Consider the following 18,305-nt stretch of genomic DNA (forward strand, 5'->3'; position numbering starts at 1 on the left):
ATTTGCTGACCTTGTCGAGCAGCGCATTCTGCCACAGTCTAAACATCATCATGTACGTCCTGTCCCTGGCTCCGAACGAGGTGAAGAAGTGCTGCAGAGAATAAAACGCGATCTCGTATTAGCCGACATGGAACTAAAATAACACCATAAATAAAGGAATTTGCATCATGTACAAAGACATGCAAATAGAAAAAAAGGGAAGAGAGTCAGTTCTGGGAGATTAAATAAGTGGGAACTAAAAAGTAACAAAATACAAAATGAAAGGGAGAAATAATTTTGTAAATTAGTTGAAATCAATGAAAATAAAAACTAAAGCACATATTTCTGACACATTTACGGGTGCCCTCCATAATGTTTGAGGAAAAAGACGCAATTTTGTAGTTTTGCTTCTGCACACCACCACCCCACAGTGGGCTGTAAATCAAACATTTAATGTGTGATTCTAATGCAGACTTTCAGCTTCAATTCAGATTTTTTTTCCCAAGAAAGTACAGGGACTAGAAAGTTACTGAAACCTCTTTAATTTGCAGCTTGTTTGCTTGTGTCATTTGCTTGCAGTTTTGCATTTAATAACTAAAAAAACGCCTCTGTTTCACTGAGATCAGATGACTGACTGGGCCATAGAAGAATATCCTGTTGTTTTTCCTTAAGAAACTCTTGGTTTGCACTCCCGGGGTGCTTTATCTCATCATCCATTTGTAGCTGTCTGATCAGTTTGGCAGTATTTGGCTGAATCTGAGCAGAGAGCACAGCTCTGTAAACTTCACACTTCATCTTTGTGCTTCTATCAGCAGCCACATCATCAATAAACACTGACATGTACACACTGAAAACAAAGTCTTGCGTATCCCTTACCTTCTCAGTGTCCGTGCAGACCTGGATGGCATTGGGAATGAGCCGGGCGGTCTTCTCCTTTGTCATTGAGCAGATGTCCTTTAGCCGCACCGTCAGCTTTAAACAAACACACAAATGTACACCATTACTTACACACACACACCCAATACTGCCAGAAAGAATGCACAGAAGTGCAGCAATACCAGCGTTTCCCAGCGGAAGATGTTGCTATAGAAACAGATCCAGTTCTCAGAGAGGTAGAGTCGTCCCTGCAGGAGGATGTCCCGCTGAAGAGCACAGGAGTAGTCTGCAACATGGATGAGTCATGAAATCAGACATGATGGAAAATGAGAAAAAAGACGGCACAGGAACTGCACCATGTAGCACAGAAACAACAACAACAAATAGGACACAAAACTGACCATTTCAGCAAGTTCGAGTCAAGTTCACATGCAGTTTGATTTAGTCGGAAGCATTTACAACAATGACTGTACTCATAGGAACACTGAGAAACTCTCAACAACAAATGAGCGAAACTTGTGTTCACATTACGTGTTCACATGAGTGCCCGAAAAGGAAAAGGTCTCCTCAAACGATGACACTAAGGCCTCTGAAGACCGTGGGATTTATTTTACTCAGTGACAAAAATCGACACATATTTACAGTCATGTCATGATGTCAGCCGGTGGGAATATCCCGTACTTGTCTGCTCCGGAAGGATTAATCATTTTCTAATTACTACCAAGCTGGCTGCACCCTGCCAGTACTCAGATGGCCTCAGTGTGTACACTCACCCACAATGAGTCTCTCTGTGTCAGGGAGCTGCTTGAAGAGTTTCCTAAAGTCCTCATTGCGCTGCTTGTATGTCGGGCTCAGCACCTGCAGTGACAGGCAGAGTCAGAAACCACACACACAAACAAACACACACTCGCATCCTCATGCTCTGTTCACAAGTGTTGCCTCTGTCACACAGCCTGGGTTACTTGTTTCCACGAGCATGTGAGATAACCTTGTTAAAACCACCCACAGGTTTGATCGGTATGTCCGCTTTACTTTAATCATGCCGTGACTTTCATCCTGTGGGGGATTTTCACAGTTACTGCAAATGGAAATACAGAGTACGGCAAGCAGAGGTACGTAGCCCGAGATATCTGAAAGGACGCATCATAACCGATTTAAAGCGCAATACAAGGAAAGAATCAGCCCAGTGCAAATCATTCAAAACACATGCTGCCATGACTGGTATTTATGAGTCAGGATATCCTATTTGCATTACAGGGCAACATATTTCTGACAGTGAGGCTTTTGTTGGATCATCGATGAAATCTCAAGTGTAAACAAGCAGACAGTGTTGGCTTATTAGGATCAAACGGGAAGCATATTCTGTTTCATATGACCAGTATTTTTCTTTATGCTTGGCTTCAGCTGACTAGATTAGCCTGTGATATATCTCCAAATGTGTACCAGAGGGAAGGCTCTCACTGTCCGTGCCAGATGCTTTCCTTCAACAGGAAAACTTCAGGAAAACATAACAGCAACAAGAGTTAAGCAGAAAGAAAAGAAAATACATATTCCTTTTGATCGAGGCTCAAGGGAGAAGTCTAAAGCCAAAAAACTGAAAGTGTTCTTAAAAAAAATCATGCCGCTCTCTGCAGACATCATCATGTTTCCATTTTTTAAAACAACCCTAGAAACAACCTCCGCTGTTGACAAATGAAATCACTCACATAGTAACTGGACAATCATGCCAAACAACAGGCCTATGTGAGCTCAAGAAGATTTCAAATAGCAAAGACTCACAGCCAAACCACTTGTTTGAATTATTGGTGGGGATTTACCACAGAACTACGCTCACAGCAGCATGCACAGCACACAAAGTTCCCTAAAAAAGCCCTCTGGGCGATCCTCTGTTTTGCCGCTTCAAGGTTACATTTTCATTTTTCAACGCTTCTCCCCGTGATGTTTTCAGCTTACGAGCTGGGGTCGACTTACAGCAGGAATCTCCTCACTGTCCCACTCGGGGTCTTGAAGGTCTGAGGCAGCCCAGCCCCACTCCCAACCCCATTCCCCTCTAGCTGGACCCTGCAGAACCCACAATGCCAACGCCTCATCCAGCTCCAGCATGGCCTCCCAGTCAGACAGCGTACAGTCCTCATCCAGTTCCATATTCAGGGCGCCAGATCCTTTTTGCTGCCTGGATGGAAACAAGTTTTCCAAAAATGCGCCCCAGTGGGCTCGTCTCACAGCCGACTTGACTTGTCAGTTCGAGAAAAGTTGGGAAAATAAGAGAAGCCAGACAATGTGTGCAGCAGTTTGAAGCTGTAGTATCCGCGCTCCCCTCCTCCTCTTGGGTGCTGCTCCCTTTCAACACTGAGCAGTGGACACAACGCACTCCAGCCACATGATTCCTGTCTCACTCTGTCTTTCTGTGCCTCTCTCTCGCTTCCTTTCACGCAGACAGGGAGAGGAGTTACGGCCGTTGCCCTCTAGTAACCCCAGCCAACAAGTCCTTTATTATCACGCCAGTAGCCTTTTCCTTTTTTCTGCTTACTCCTCCTCGTAAGTGTGCAAGCAGAGCATGAGTGTGTGTGTGTGTGTGTATTGCTGTCCAGGTCTGAGTGCCTGATAATTACTCTGTTTATGACCAGCAAAGAATGAGGTGAGTTTACTCTGCAGACTGGAGGATTAATATAAACAAAGATGTAGCTGTAGGGGAAAAAAGTAGGACTGAATAAAGGGAAAAAAAGCCAAAGTATGTGTTGAGTCCGTCTTACAGTCTGAGCGAGTGATTGAGTTATAGAGAACAGATGTGAGCATAACCTCCAGTTACCTCTGGCTGCAAAACAACACCATCAATCTTGAAAGGGATTGCACCGGGTCGCAAGCCAGGGTTTAAATAGCAGAGCGAGGAGAATGAATAAATACGCGCTCGATAATTCTTTGCTCTTGGGCTTTTAACGTTTATTTTATGAATGAAAGGCCGCTGGAATCCAAAGTACGAGTACTGAACGTGCTGAACGCCGGCGATTTCAAGAAACTGCAAGTATGGAGTGGTTCCTTCCTGCCTTGGTATTGAGGTCATTCATGCACTCCTGACACCTGATCCCCCTCTGCTACTTTCAGTGGGCGAGAAGGATGGAGAGCTTCTACTTCAGCAGCACTTAAAATCGATAGATTTTCTTAACAAAAAAAATGCTTCGGCGCTCAAAAACGTGGGCGCAGTTATGGAGGTCTGACTGGTGAGCAAAACAAAAAACAAACAGAGAGAAAAAAAAACAAAACACAAAACAAGTGTAACTGTGGCTTGGATTTTCATTGCTCTAAGCAAATTTATAAGTCATATTTGGGCACTGGAATCCAGCCACGAGTCCCATCTTTGCGTAAGTTGAGGAAGCAGAAAGAAAAATATCACAGGCTTCTTGGAAAACATGCCTTTACATCATGAGCATGAAACTTAATGAAGGTTCATTGTGGTATTTCCGTGTGGTATGTGGTATTTCCGTGTATTCGTGTCGATTTTGTAGCTTTATAGCTTAAGGAAAGAAAGAGTTCATTGACTTGACTGTGACTTTGCATGCAGAGTTCAGGCGGCACAGTGACGCCTAGGACGAACGGGGTATAAAGTGGAACTACCAACACACAGCGTGTATCGATCTGGTTAACTATTAACATGCTGGACAAACAGTAGGGGATGGAGGAGACTGGTACTGCAAACCTGGGTGGGGTTTTATGCTGTGTACCGGAGGAGTGTGTTTATCCTATTAACAATAAACTCTCTATTTTACTACCGCTGTTGTTCATTTTATGGAAAGTTGGTCTCCATGCACTAAACTCATGCACTGTCTACTGTCCAGATATCTCTTATCTTGCTGTTTGTTGCTTGTTTTCTCTTTTCCTGCCAACTTCCTGGAGGCCACACATTTGTGTAGATGCAAAGCGAATAAGAAAACGCAGTTATGCTGCTCCTAAGAAAGTGAGGTGACCGTGCCTACCTCGTACGGGCTCGCGTTAGGAAAGGTGGATGTTTAGTCACTGTAGTTTCGAAGTCGTGGCCGATCGCTACTGCCACGTAGACGTGCACACACACACATGCACACAGTGTCTGACAAGCAGGCGCATAAATGCTACAACACCTACGTGTCAGAACCAAGTGAACTGAAAAAGGATCTGTTAGACACACGTTTCTCCGGCTGATTGAGCTTTAGTAAAAACACATGTGTGTAAAGATTAGTGTACAAGATGTCAGGAAGGTAGCCCCGATGCTGAGCAGTTAATTCAATTCACCATTATGAATCAGCTGTGATGGTGAATTTCACCCCGATTCAAATTGTCAGCGGGGTTTGAAGAGAACATTGTAATGCCAATTCTGAATATTCATATTAAGGGATTACTCCATAAACATTTCTTATTTTCAGGCTTTTCCTCCCTGTTTGAGGCTCGGAGACCTGAGGCCAGCTATCCTGTTGAAGTTGTCTCACATACACACTCTATGTAGTTTTAGTCTTGAGCCAACGCAACTTCGAAATAACAACAACGTGAACTTCTTACTCTTAAGAAGTTGACGAAGCTACAAAGACTGACTGGCTTGTTTGGGTGCAACTCTTAGCTTGATGTGCTTAATGTGAGTTAATGCTGGAAAGCTTCATCCCTGCATCACATGTGCTGATTTAAATTTGATGGCTCAAGTCTTCTCTGTATGTCAAAACAAAATACTATTTTTAACTTGTAAGCCACAGTAGATTTGTCTTTTGTGTCCATAGCATTTACTCATCACCAAACATTTCAGTCTTATTTAAAGACTAAATAATTTCCTTTCAACATCTGGGTGCTGTAAGCTAATGCATATATTTATATGCAGTATATGTGTGGACTGTTTTCAGCTGCAGAACTGATACAGACGGCAGGCTTGTAGTACAAAGGGACTCGAAGGAGCATGCATGTAAACAGTTGTGACCGTGTTCAGGGTAAAAACACGGCACGCAGTGCTTCCGCTGACAAAAATGCAGATCTGCAAGACAAAGGAACAAGAAAACGTGGCAATTAATGAGCAGGGTGGCTTCACTGTTAAGTTTGGCCTTTTACAGAGATTTGTTGACAGCAACATAATCTGGAGGTAAGGGCAGATTATCCTGCCATCTTGTACACGACAAGTTCACTGTGCTGGTAGCCGGCAGTATATCATCTGTAAGTATGACAGTGTCATCTGTGAGAGATTATCAGTGCAGTCCAGTGGTTTGCAAACTATAATGTCTATTTTCTGGTAATTTTATTGAAATAAAACTAATAATAATAGCATCAGGAAACGCTCATGCGTCTGCCTCCTCTGCTTAAACTGTAATAATTTAAGTTAATGTGGCTCCTTCCCCTGTGGTGCCTCTATTCTCCACCAGGGGGCCCACCCCACAGTTTGAGAACCACAGGACGGCACTTACAGCAGTGATTATCACTTGTTACGGGTCTGTTCCAGATAGTAGGTCAGTAGAGGAAATGAAATGGGTTTATTACAGCTGAGTGCATTAGCGAAGTATTGAAAAGCTTTCAGAATCCTTTTTCATGTTTCAGCTATGTTTAGTTAGGGCCTTGTGTTTCTACTTGTTTTAATGCCAGACCAAGTGCCCGTGCTTATCAGGACGCAGGAAAGAGAGCTGGGCAGGAGGAAAACGTGCCACAACCTAAAGCACCATGCTTCATTCCCATGGCGCATTCAGAAGCCCTTGCGATGGTTTACTGAGCTGCTTAGTACAGTGAGGAACTCAGTGTGCTACCACCTGTTGTACGCCAGAAATAGAAATTCACTTGTGCTCACAGGTCCACGTGTAAAATGCAAACCCTTTGAACACTGTTACTGCTACGAAAGAATAATTGTGCTGTACGATTCTTCTACACTGTGTTGAAAACACAATATGGAAGATCTTGTTTTGAGCTTTATCATGACAGCACAGTGCTTTCTATTTCAGCGTGTCACTTGCTGGCGGTAGCAACGCTGAGTGCTGAGGGAAGGCAATGGAATGAGAAACAGGCAGGAGGGATATCAAAAAATCCCACCAGTCTGAGAGCAAGAGAGACAAGTCAAAGATAATCAGGGCTGGACAAAAATACAAGTCATGCTTACTCTCAGGATGTGTTGTCTTTCATGCTGGGGAGAGAGGGGCAGAGTGTACACACAGGGAATAAAAGAAAGGAAATAAACCAACAGAAGAAATAAAAGGAGCACAAAATGGGGGGGAAAAATCCAATAAAGACCCTTCTGTAGAAACTATGTTCTCACTTATTAGTGGTTAAATCCACTTAAACCCACACAGCTGGCAACCTTTTTGTTTAAAAAAAAAAAAGGGTTTAAAATATTTGTTAAGTGGATGTTCAGTGGCGATCTACAAAGAGAACCATGGTTAGGAAAATAGTGTTAGCACACCACCTTGTGGTGAAAACACAGAACTGCAACAATCTGCGTCGATTCTATACTGTGTGATACCAGTCAAATATGTGGGCATATTAGTCAAATCTTGCACTGCAGTGCTGAAGGATTGTTGTCTTGCTTGCTGCATCAAAGGCCCACTTGCTGCTATTTTAAGCCTCCTGCTAATCCCTTCCTGCAGGACCAGTAACGCACACTAGTGGTTCAGTGCTCCAGTAAACAAGGTCAAGGACAACAGACCTTTCAGCTCCTAAGCAGTGTTAGCAACTAAACCAACACTTTCAGGTGTCACAAACATGACATGAAGACACCCCAGCACACAAACACAAACACACGCGCACACACACACACACACAGACAGAAGGAGATAAAGAAGGCGTGACTTACGTTGTACCAGCTTTGGCTCTTCTGTGGAAAGAGAAAAAGAGGAAAAGCATTTAACTCCGTGGAACTAGTGAACAGTGCAGCAGGCTTGAAGGCTTATGCAGATACACACGATCAATCACCTTTTTAATAACCAGATCCATCAGATGTAAAACAACAATTTCTTAACAGCAGAATTCCCCACACTATTTAAATAATGTACTCTATCCTGAACATGGAAACGATGGAGGGTTAAATTATCTTCCAGTCCACTTACGTAAGCACCCAGACAGACATGTCTACTTATCAATCAAATATAGGACTTTTCCCCAAATCTTCCAAGGAAGACCTGCTTCCTGTGTTGGTGGAACTGAAAGTAATTTAATTCTAAAGCATGTTGCGTGCTGCATTCGCTGACTGGATATACTATGTTTGTATTTCAAAATACCTTTACAACAAGACGTACATCGATATGTCTTCAAAAATCATCACATTGCCTGCGTGGAGTTTATTTTTTAAAGAAAATGTGAAAATTAATTCACCTTTGTAGTTTAGTGATGATATTTAAATGAGCTGTAATGGGTGTGAAACGTGTCACTGGTGATTTTCTATAATTTGTTCTTTTGAGGTCTCTTCTTAGACAAACAATCACGTCTGTTGCGGTTTTACAGCAGCAGAGGGCAGCAGAGGTGCGGCCTAATAAGATTCACAATTCCATTCACATAAACACGCTTTCAACTCTAACAGTCTAAATGCAAAAAGTCCCACAGAGGGAACATGCAGGTGATCATTCAAAGGGGAGAACAAAGAAGAGGGAAGAAGACGGGGACTAAAGAGGAGAAAGTGCATCATACAGCATGTGTCTGGCAGCAGAGGGATGATTGACAAAGAAATATTATATTAATAAAAGAACAAAAAAAACCCCAAACTGACACAGTAAGTTAAATCTGATGTGAATAACAGACTTTGCGGATAATCCAGATTGAGTTTTGGCAAGAACACAGAAAAAAAAGTCGATGATATTGATTGTGACGGTGTAGCTGAAGAGTGAGTCATATGTTTCGTATTACACTTTGACTTGGCAGCTTTAGAAATTGCCACAAAACACAAATCATGGACTGAATGAAGCCCTAAATATTGCAAAACTGTAATTTTAAAACACAGAAATATTTAGTTTGTTTGTTTTCTGTTCAACAGGGTTTGCTGCTTTTCTGGTGTGCGCAGCGTCAGCTAGCATTTAGCTGCAGAAGCGGGCTCAAGGCTGTGATGATAGCTGGGCCAATGTGCGCTACTCTGATCTGAAGGTGACAGAGAGAAATGACTCAGAGTCCACTGTCTGGACAAGGTGTGCATGTATGCATGTGCCACTGTGTTTGACTTCCTGTGACTACATAAGAGGAGGGGAAGATTTCTTGGTTTAAATTTTAGGACATATTGTTTTAAAGAAATAGTTTTGTGTCGGGGCAAAAGAATTGGCTCGAATAATAATATTTTGTCATTTACAGTGCTGACAATCACTACAGTGGAATCAGTCTTCTGATTAAGCCGGGCTGATTATTTAACATTTCAGAATGAAATCAGGATCCTTTCGCATTGAGTCAGAGGGTGGGGGCGCACTGGAAAGGACAAGAGGGACAGGAACTAGAAATCCATCTCTATATGATGGGTAAGTGGAGGCCTAAGGGACTCAATGGGAGGCAGAAGGGATTGTGAATGGGTCAAATGAAAACAAGAAGAAATGCTTACTTTAATCAGGTTTAGCCTGTCATACTGAAAGAAAATTAAAGAGAAACAAAAATGTCAACTAAAGCAATGAGCAACGTAAACACTGACAGGAATGGATACACTGATATCGTAAGCGCCTGTGGCTCAAGTACAACTCTGAAATAACACTGTCAATACCGATGTAACAGCGTCAGAGGGCTGACTGAGTGGTTAGGTTAGCCTCTCCATCTAGCTGGATATGTTACATTAGATGCCTGATTGATTATTATTATTACATCAGGACTGCCGTTTATGCCGTTTTGCATAGAGGCACGGCGCATACGTTTCTTCTACCAAATGCATCTTTGATTTGTGCATCATTAGGGTTGGGGCGATCGAGCTCACGTTGCTTGGACCTAATGCCATTGCTGAGGTCATGTGACCACTGCAGGCCACAGAGGCTCGTGTATATATGTATACATACACATATATTATATATATATCTATATATATGGGAGATATTGCAAAAGAGTTAGGGTGGGGGTGGAGAGGGTTCGAACTGTGGCACATAAAAGGAGAGTCATATGATCAATTAGGATCTATGTGTGTGCACTAAACTGATTGTGTGACTGCGCAGCAGCAAACAGAGCATCAGGAGGGCTCTCTTCACACCGACCTCCAATTTACTGACTCACTCTCCCATTTTTGCGTCTTTCTATTCATTTGTGGTAAAAAAAAAATTAGCTTTTTAATCGCATCCTATAGCCTGAGTCACTGTATAGCCAAGCCATAAATTGAATGACTGACATGAAAAACACTGCGACAAGTAGCAAACTAGATGATGGGGCTACAGTATAGCTGATGCGCCAAAACGTGACCGCAGTCTGGAGAATTTTGGGGCCTGTGGTGCAAAAAAAAATTTATTAATTAAATATAAAAAAAAAATAAGATAAATTTGTTTCATGTGATGACAGAAAGGCTGCTTAAATAAAGATCCGGTCCTGCTGCTCTGGACTAGGATGCTGGCAGTATTTTAAAGAGTTCATCCTTCTACAGCAAGGGAATTACAGTACACAGCATAACAGATATAAAGCACTCATTACCGCAGTGTAATAGCGAGATAAGTTTGTAAAGAGAGTTCCAGGACAAAGGCCCAAGCAGGGAACAGGAAGAGGAGGTGAGGAAGGAATTTGGACAATTATTTGCAATATTTATTTATCTATTTAGTGAATTTCTCTACATCTGAATAGGAAAAAACACAACAACAAATAATCCTGATGTGACATTTCTGTAGAAATTCATGTCATATAAAACCACCAGAAAGGGAAAGGAAGGAAAGAGGAAAAGGAAAGGAAGTGAGTAAGGTTGCGTAGGGTTATTGGTATTGCAAAAAACGTCCATCTGCTGTGATGAAGGGTGCAGATGGGGATCGCAACGGCTGCAGTGTGCACAAGGGGGCAAGCCGGGTTTCAGGGGGAAGCATTCGAAAAACAGGAATGTTGTTTTTTGGGGGGATTTTTCACAGTGTAGCTCACAAGACAGGAGGTGTTGCAGAGGGGAAGTGGGCACGGAAATATTAGAAGAACAGAAAAAAAGAGTAATGCTTACTTTGGAAAGACGCTTGTGAGACTAGCATGCAATCAGGAGAAGAACAAAGAACAAAAAAATCAGATAGAAAAATGAAACCCCAAAAACGAAACAAACTGCAAGAAGAAACAGCTGACAGTACCAACAGAAGAGCTGAACAGTCTTTATCAGATGGTATGTATTATCATTATGGCATGTAGCAGCAGCAGCAGCAGCAGCGAAGAGAGAGACGGCGTGCACAGTGTGATGTGGAGAAATGAAAACGATCTCAAAAACCCAACGGAGATCAGCGGAGACGGATGAGGCAAAGGCAAAAAAGGAGATGGAGTGTGATGGCTTGCATCTTCTGTGAGAATACCTGACTTTCAAAGATTTAAATTCGCTTGTGACGAGAAATGCTGATGAGAACTCAGATAGATCCAAAAAAGAAAACGCTGCAACACTTGAAAGCTACACAGAGAACATGCTCAGCGCAAGAAATCCTAATCTCTGATTGGAAACCATTGTTTACATTTTACATTTGTCAATGTAAGTCATTTCCTGGATTAATTTTGTTGTTTAGCAAGCTAAAACAGGTACAATATAAAACTTTACTGATTCTTTAATCTTTTATTGTAAAATTAGTGAAAAAATTTGTGTTCAGGAGGAATAGAGAGAATAGTGTTATCTGTTCAGATTGGTTTTGGAGGGGTGGAGTGATAGTTACAGATCATCAGGCACCTACCAAGTCAATAACCGATCCTAATACGTGCGTCACTACACTAGAGAATAACTAAAGCCGGGCCAACACTGACGTGTTAGTGCAGCCACAGTTACACAGCAGGATCAACACGACTGTCAGAGAGTCAGGAGGACTAATTTAGAAGATGAAAAAATGTAATGCAACACATCAGGACTAAAATCACAGAGGCAATCCAAAGCATGGCAGGTAGTTGCTAACCTCATTTTGGTGCCCTCCTATTGATTTATGTCTGTTTCCTACACGATTATATTCTTGCTGAGTAAGCGTTCACGTTATAAAACCAAATCTTCTCCAGAGTCCTGAAATTCGTCTCCACCATCTTACTGTATTTGAGCCAAAGTGGAAACAACAACGTAAAAATGCACTCAACTGTAATTATGTGTATGCTTAGGTTTGAGGTTAAAGACAACATATTGTCAAAGCAGGTAACACTTTATGCTAAAGATCATTGTTAAATGGTGAATAGATAGCTAATAAACAGCTTACTTATTTTGAACAAACACATTATATTACATTATAATTAATAATGTTTAATAATTGGTTAAAATAAGCAGCGTCCCTGATAATGATTGACGCCCAGTCAAATCAGTTAGTGTACAAACTAATAATAACTATAATTATCAAACATAATCAATGATAATTCCTTCACACTGAAATAATTTTTTACTACAGTTTAATTAATTCTCAATGAATAATTTATTACTGAGGATTATTACTAAGTGTTCCACTTAGGCCTTATCCTGCCCGTCGCACCTTTATCTTTGTCTGTGATATTGACACCTGGTGTCCCACTGAAGCAGCTCTGTGTGACGCAAAGTGTTGTCGAGGTGTACGGGGGCCTCTCTTCCTGCAGTTCTGAGTGTTTTGGGTGGAAAGGACACACAGCTCAAAAAGGGCTGAGCGATGCTGAGAGCTGGATCCTCTGTTTTATCCGTTTTTTAAAATTTTTTTAATATGCCAGTGAAAGTGCACCGTGTTTCAGTCCGTATTGTATTTCCATCTGATCAGATTCCAGATGATGCATCGAGAAGATAAAAAGGCGAATCTCCCGTGTACTCACCTTTGAGTTCTTTCCCCCGCTTCGCGCCGACTGCACGGAGTACGTTCTCTGGACAACCTGCTCAGGCGTGGAGGGGGACTTGTCAGAGGAGTGGTCTGAACCCTTCTCCACCATGTTCTCACCCTCCTGGCTCTGTGGTGTGGGAGAGCGCGAGCGTTTACGCAGGACTGGTGAGCAGGCGGGCGTGCTCTTGTTTGAGTTACTGGCAGTGCTAAAAAAAAAACAAAGAAACAAACAAAAAAAAGAGAGAAAAAGAAGAGAATTCATTCCAATGTGATTTACCCTCACAACAAATATTAAGACAAACTGCTCTGCATGACAGCGCTGACCTACAGGTCAGTGTGGACAGCAGCACAGCACGTACACTGTTTGCTCAGCCTTACATCACTTGAGGCTTAATAGGCTTGAAGCACCATGTGCTAACATGGCTAATAATGGCCAAGCTAATACGGGAACTCAAAAACAACAACAACAACAAAAGCAGCAATGACGAAACGAAATGGCGTAAGCTACATCCACATAGTTATTAAGAAATCTTTAGAAAAAATATCAAATTTGAATGATCCTCACTGTGATATTTCACTATTTCTGTTGCATGCAGTCCCAGACCTTAACTGTGCACAAGGTTCCTATCTGCTAGGCTCTGTGATCCAGAACTAGACTATCTCAAACATCTCTGGTTGAGTAAGGAGCCTTCTTCTCCTAATGACAGAAGCTAACAAAAGGCCCTGTAAGTGATCTGTGTGACAGTGTGCCTGCCAGGCCTGGTTACTTGACATGGCATTATGCAAGCCATTACGTCAGTCGATGGCTGCTGTTAGTGGTCATGAATTACTGATCTACCGTTACATTTGGGACTTGGAGCCTTGAATCATAGAGAGCGGTGATGACAGCTTCTGTCTGACTGTCAGATGCTGCTGTACCAATGGCTGCTTGATTTTAAAAGACAAGGACATCACAGAGCCTTCACATCTGTTGACTCACTAAGATAAATAATGCACGCCTCTGACATCAATACATATGATTATCTAAAGTTCAGTTCTTTCAGTCGATGATCATTTTAAGTATAGTGCACATTGTGTATTCCTTAGTGACGCCATTAAGAATACATTTAAGGGAAAGCTGTCCTTAAAAGACATTAATTGTTAAACATTTAGAATTTTAAGTATACATTAATTTCTGCCAACAGTAAAGGACCACCACATGAGATTTTAGTGCAGAGCTACAGTTTAGCTTTCTAATGAGTATTTTTATTGCCTCTCACGCTCCCTCTTGTGCTTTTTGGCGTTTCATATTAACTTCTGGCGTTGTACATGCCAAGATGCATGCTATTAAAGTTTGCAGCTTGCTGATCTGATATGCACCGTGCAGTACGATCTCTGTCTCAGCCAGAAGATTTGTAGTTAAGTGCATATACGACACACCTGGAAGTTGGGGGACAATCAAGCAAATACTTTGATTTTAGCACAGGCAACACCCAACCCATAACCTGCTGAATTTCCGAATAAAGGATGACATACTAGATTAAAATCAGAACAGACAATGAAATTATGACATTGGTTATTCAGAACGACACCTGTGCTGCTTTTCTTTAAAGGTGAATGGGTGGTTTTGTAAGGTTATACATTTTTTATGATGTAAGCAGATTCTTGTCTGGGCTACAAAACACTGTGGGAAACCCTGTGGGCAACTGCACATGATGATAGGAGGATGGAGAATGGCACAAACTGTGGCACATGGCCGTAAGTGGTGGGGGCGGCTGTTGTGTTCCGTGCTGCTGGTGGACGTGTAAACCAACATGAAGCACAAAGGTGTTCAATGAACGTCTTTTATGTTTGGTCAGATAGAACATTTGTGTTTTGGGGACTTCTGGGAAGACATGATGGGCAGATTTCTATTTTTTATTACTGGGTTGGACGCAAACCCTCTTACTTAAATTTGGCCCTTAAAACTGTACTATGTGCTGGGTCTTCTTCAGTGTGTTTGAATTCCAGAACAAAAATATAGATAAAATTAAATACAAGACCCTTTTATATACTAGTTCCTCACTAATGTATCGTATTTGATCCATGACAAATTTAAGACAGATTACCATCATACGTTTTATTGTAATAGGCTGTGACACATGGTGAATTCCCAACTAGTTCACCCTATTCTAGTATTTTCTCAACAATTCATGTGAAAGCATAAATAAATCATGACTGAAACCACATGTGTAAGACCAAGTGATGCACAAAAATACAATTTAAGATGAGCATCCTGTGCACCATGTGCCCCTTGACTGGGACAGGTGACTTATAATCAGAACAGCTGTCACCAATTACACAAATATCAACCAGAAAAGGTGCAAGTAGCGCACTGTACCAAACCTTAGAAGAGCACAGGTACATCAAATAGATGTATTAACAATATATATCAAAATACAATAGCTACAGAACTGGAATCTCATGGCAAACCAAACCTGCACCAAGACAGTCCACACTCTGTCATGTGTCTGTGTTCTCAATGATCTCATAACTGCAGACAAACACATTTTTGTGCAAATAATACAGATAAAACATACTGTTTTCGTGTCTTTGCATCCAAACAGAGCATTTTACTGTAAGACATAAAATCTCAGTCTGCACATTTGTTTGTTTCTTTGTCCGCCAACTCCAACACCTACATCGCCAGGAGCTGAGCGATAAAACCTGGCGCACGGGTGCATCTTAGGCTCCTTTAAGTTCTTTTCCATATCAGATATTATGATATCACCATGTTGCCTAGGAACCACCTAGCAATGGGCAACTTATATGAGCTGCTTTCAGTACTGATGCACCTGCATCCTTTTATTTCATTATAAAGACATTTTATTTATGTCCACAAAACTTAATTTATACACCATCAGACACCTGATGGCTTCATTAAAAAATCTGCCAAATCCAACATAGGGAGCTACCCACTATGACAACCCCTTGTGAATAATTTGTATTACCCCATCAGGTTGCCTGGCAACCACCTAGCAATATGTAAAAATGACCCGTTTTTAGCATTTATGTGCCTGCGACATCTTATGCAAGCATCCTGTTGAATTAATTAAAAAATAAATAGCACAAATAGGCCAAAAATACTATAGCATGGGCATGTACTGGGTTCATGTCGTGTTATTTTGCATGTCACATCCTAGGCTGGTCACTCTCACTCTCACACTAGCAGGTCTGGACTAGTGCTGCAAGACTGGATGGAGTTCCCATCTGGTCCTATGAAGGTTAATTATACTAAAAGTCCAAATGCTTGGATACTACAATGTAGCATCACCAAACAAAAATAGACAATACATAAAGATAATGGCTTCTATAAGGATTGCCTAAAGAGCATAATTCACGTGAATCCATGTTAAGTTTGAGAGATGTGGTGGGGTAACCAAAACTAGCAAATAGAAGAGATAACAAAAAAAGACGTGGCTCATCTCTTATAATGTCCCCGCATGCAAAACATGTACAGGGACCCCCACTTGTTGTTTTCAGTAATAGGAATGCACGAATCACCTCTCCCTTCCAGATACACGGCAGTAAACAATGGAAACACTGAATCCGTCATCAGCATATGAATGACTGAACCCAATCGGTCATTCACACAAGAGTTTGCTCTTTGAACCAGCGGGCTAAGTGTGGACAGAGTGAACATGCAGCCTTTGCTAGCCTGGAGAAGAGTGGACAAAAGCATCAGTCGCAACTGCTTTGTTCTTCACTCCCTCATGAAACACAACACTGAGACACAAAGCGAGGACCTGTCACAGCATTATCACTGGATGCTAGTATGTAGTGTGATTAATGTCAAACACAGAGTTCGGCAGTAGATTAATAGACAAGGCTCTTACAGTTATCACGTCATATGAAAATGCCGTATGTAACAGACATGACAAACACTGCAAACTTATATGCACTATTGGTTGTATTGGAGCTAAAATAGGGCAAGAGTCCCTACTGGGTCATAGGGTGGCAATGATAACGTGGCCTGAAGGCTGCTGTGTACACTTATATTCAGTGACATATATACAGTATACACACAGAGAGAACTTCAAGAAATTTATCAGTTTAAAAAAAAACCCCAAAAACATATCACTTGAAGCATTGCCTACTACAAAGCTCAAACACAGCTCTACTTTGAATGAAGATCGCTATAGCAACAGTGGACAGGATGGCTTAAATATTCAATGTGTGTGGCTAAATATACTCAAGTTCTGCAGTCAGAGAAGCCGTCTGAGCCGAAAATACAGCAGGATGGTGATGTGACAGACAATACCTCACAACCCATCTGGGCACCGTCATTGTACATTTCATGATTAAGCAAGTGTTTGTGTCTTCAAACAAACAGCTGTCATTTAAACATTGATTATTCACATTGCATCTGAGAAAACTTGAAGGTACAAACACAACTTGGCCCCGGAAATGTTTGGATTTCGCCTCTGTATCCCAGCAAATGGAGTTGAAATGAACTGAGATCCAAGGGAAGCGCAGAGGCTCGGCTTTAATTCAAGAGACCTGATAAACTGTTACATTAATTGTTGAATAACTGCAGACTTTTTTAATGCTCAGACTCTTTTAAATGCAAGTGAAAACTCAAAACGTATTTTGTGGACACCTACGGGCTATTTCTTTATTTCATTAAGCAGATAAGAGATCTGAAGAGGTCTTTTCTGCAGTTGCAGTTGTCAATGCAATGTTTCAATGCAATGTACATGAAGTAAATGGAGACTAGGATGCCTTATTCCTGTGCTTTTGTTGGTTCTGAGCAGTAGCTTGGACTGAGTCGAGCTAAGACTTGATGATACAACGAGATGAGTAACAAGATTTTTGTTGTCCAGTTTTAAAGTTTTGCCTAGTTACATAAAAAAAACCCCAGAGAACTGACTTCAAGGTGTTAATCACACAGGATCTTGACGTGCCAGCCATTCACAATAGGTCAAGTTCTTGTGCTCATAGTGAAAGAAAAAAGAAAAGAAAAGAAAGAGAAACAAGCTCGCTGTTTGCACCACTTTGTTACAGTCTTTTCTTTAAATAAGCTCTAAAGCCCTAAATCCAACCGGCTCAAGCTGTCCAAACGCTCAACTTCACAATAGAGCAGAGTTCCGGGCCTTTCCATGGGCCCCACTTGTTTTCACAGTTTTGCTGACCCTGGAAAATACCCATCTGGCATTGGTCCTTCAGCTCTGCTTGCTCCCAAAGGACCATGAGGAGCACCACGCTCGCTAGCAACCACTGCACATGCGCTCCCAGGAATGCGCACATTGAGCACACAGGAGCAGAAGTAAACATGGGCATGCGCGTGGACGCACAGTATGTATGCCCACTAATCACACCAGGCACGTCACAGCTCGCTTTGTCTTGCCGAAACTGATACAAATAGTGACATCGCACACACAATCTACAAAACAATACAAAATAAACCACTTTGGTATTTAAATGCACCTGTGAAATGCACAGATTACATAACCAAAACCATTCTACCCCACCCATCCCTTTTTCCCCCTGCATATGCACAGTGACACTAACGCATGCATCACAGAATCCACCATACCCCTGATGAAAGACACGGCCCCTCAGCACCTCCTCACAGCA

General features: G+C 41.8%; 1 protein-coding gene across 1 annotated transcript in view; it reads right to left on the reverse strand.

Moving 5' to 3' along the window:
* Positions 1 to 18,305, reverse strand: part of gramd1bb (GRAM domain containing 1Bb) — a 111,821-nt gene that overhangs the window by 9,455 nt on the left and 84,061 nt on the right. The window contains exons 5-13 of the mRNA XM_085245564.1: positions 12,706 to 12,916; positions 10,925 to 10,945; positions 9,359 to 9,382; positions 7,637 to 7,657; positions 6,947 to 6,970; positions 1,629 to 1,713; positions 1,038 to 1,141; positions 856 to 951; positions 11 to 91 (exon numbers count right to left, since the gene is read on the reverse strand). Coding sequence (XP_085101690.1) covers positions 11 to 91; positions 856 to 951; positions 1,038 to 1,141; positions 1,629 to 1,713; positions 6,947 to 6,970; positions 7,637 to 7,657; positions 9,359 to 9,382; positions 10,925 to 10,945; positions 12,706 to 12,916 — 667 coding nt within the window. The remainder of the gene's footprint in view (positions 1 to 10; positions 92 to 855; positions 952 to 1,037; positions 1,142 to 1,628; positions 1,714 to 6,946; positions 6,971 to 7,636; positions 7,658 to 9,358; positions 9,383 to 10,924; positions 10,946 to 12,705; positions 12,917 to 18,305) is intronic.

Source organism: Mchenga conophoros, linkage group LG14 (genome assembly GCF_057382185.1).
Source record: "Mchenga conophoros isolate Kocher_MC1m ecotype Shallow Benthic linkage group LG14, M_conophoros_male_GT1.1, whole genome shotgun sequence".
In the NCBI taxonomy this organism is placed as follows: Eukaryota; Metazoa; Chordata; class Actinopteri; order Cichliformes; family Cichlidae; genus Mchenga; species Mchenga conophoros.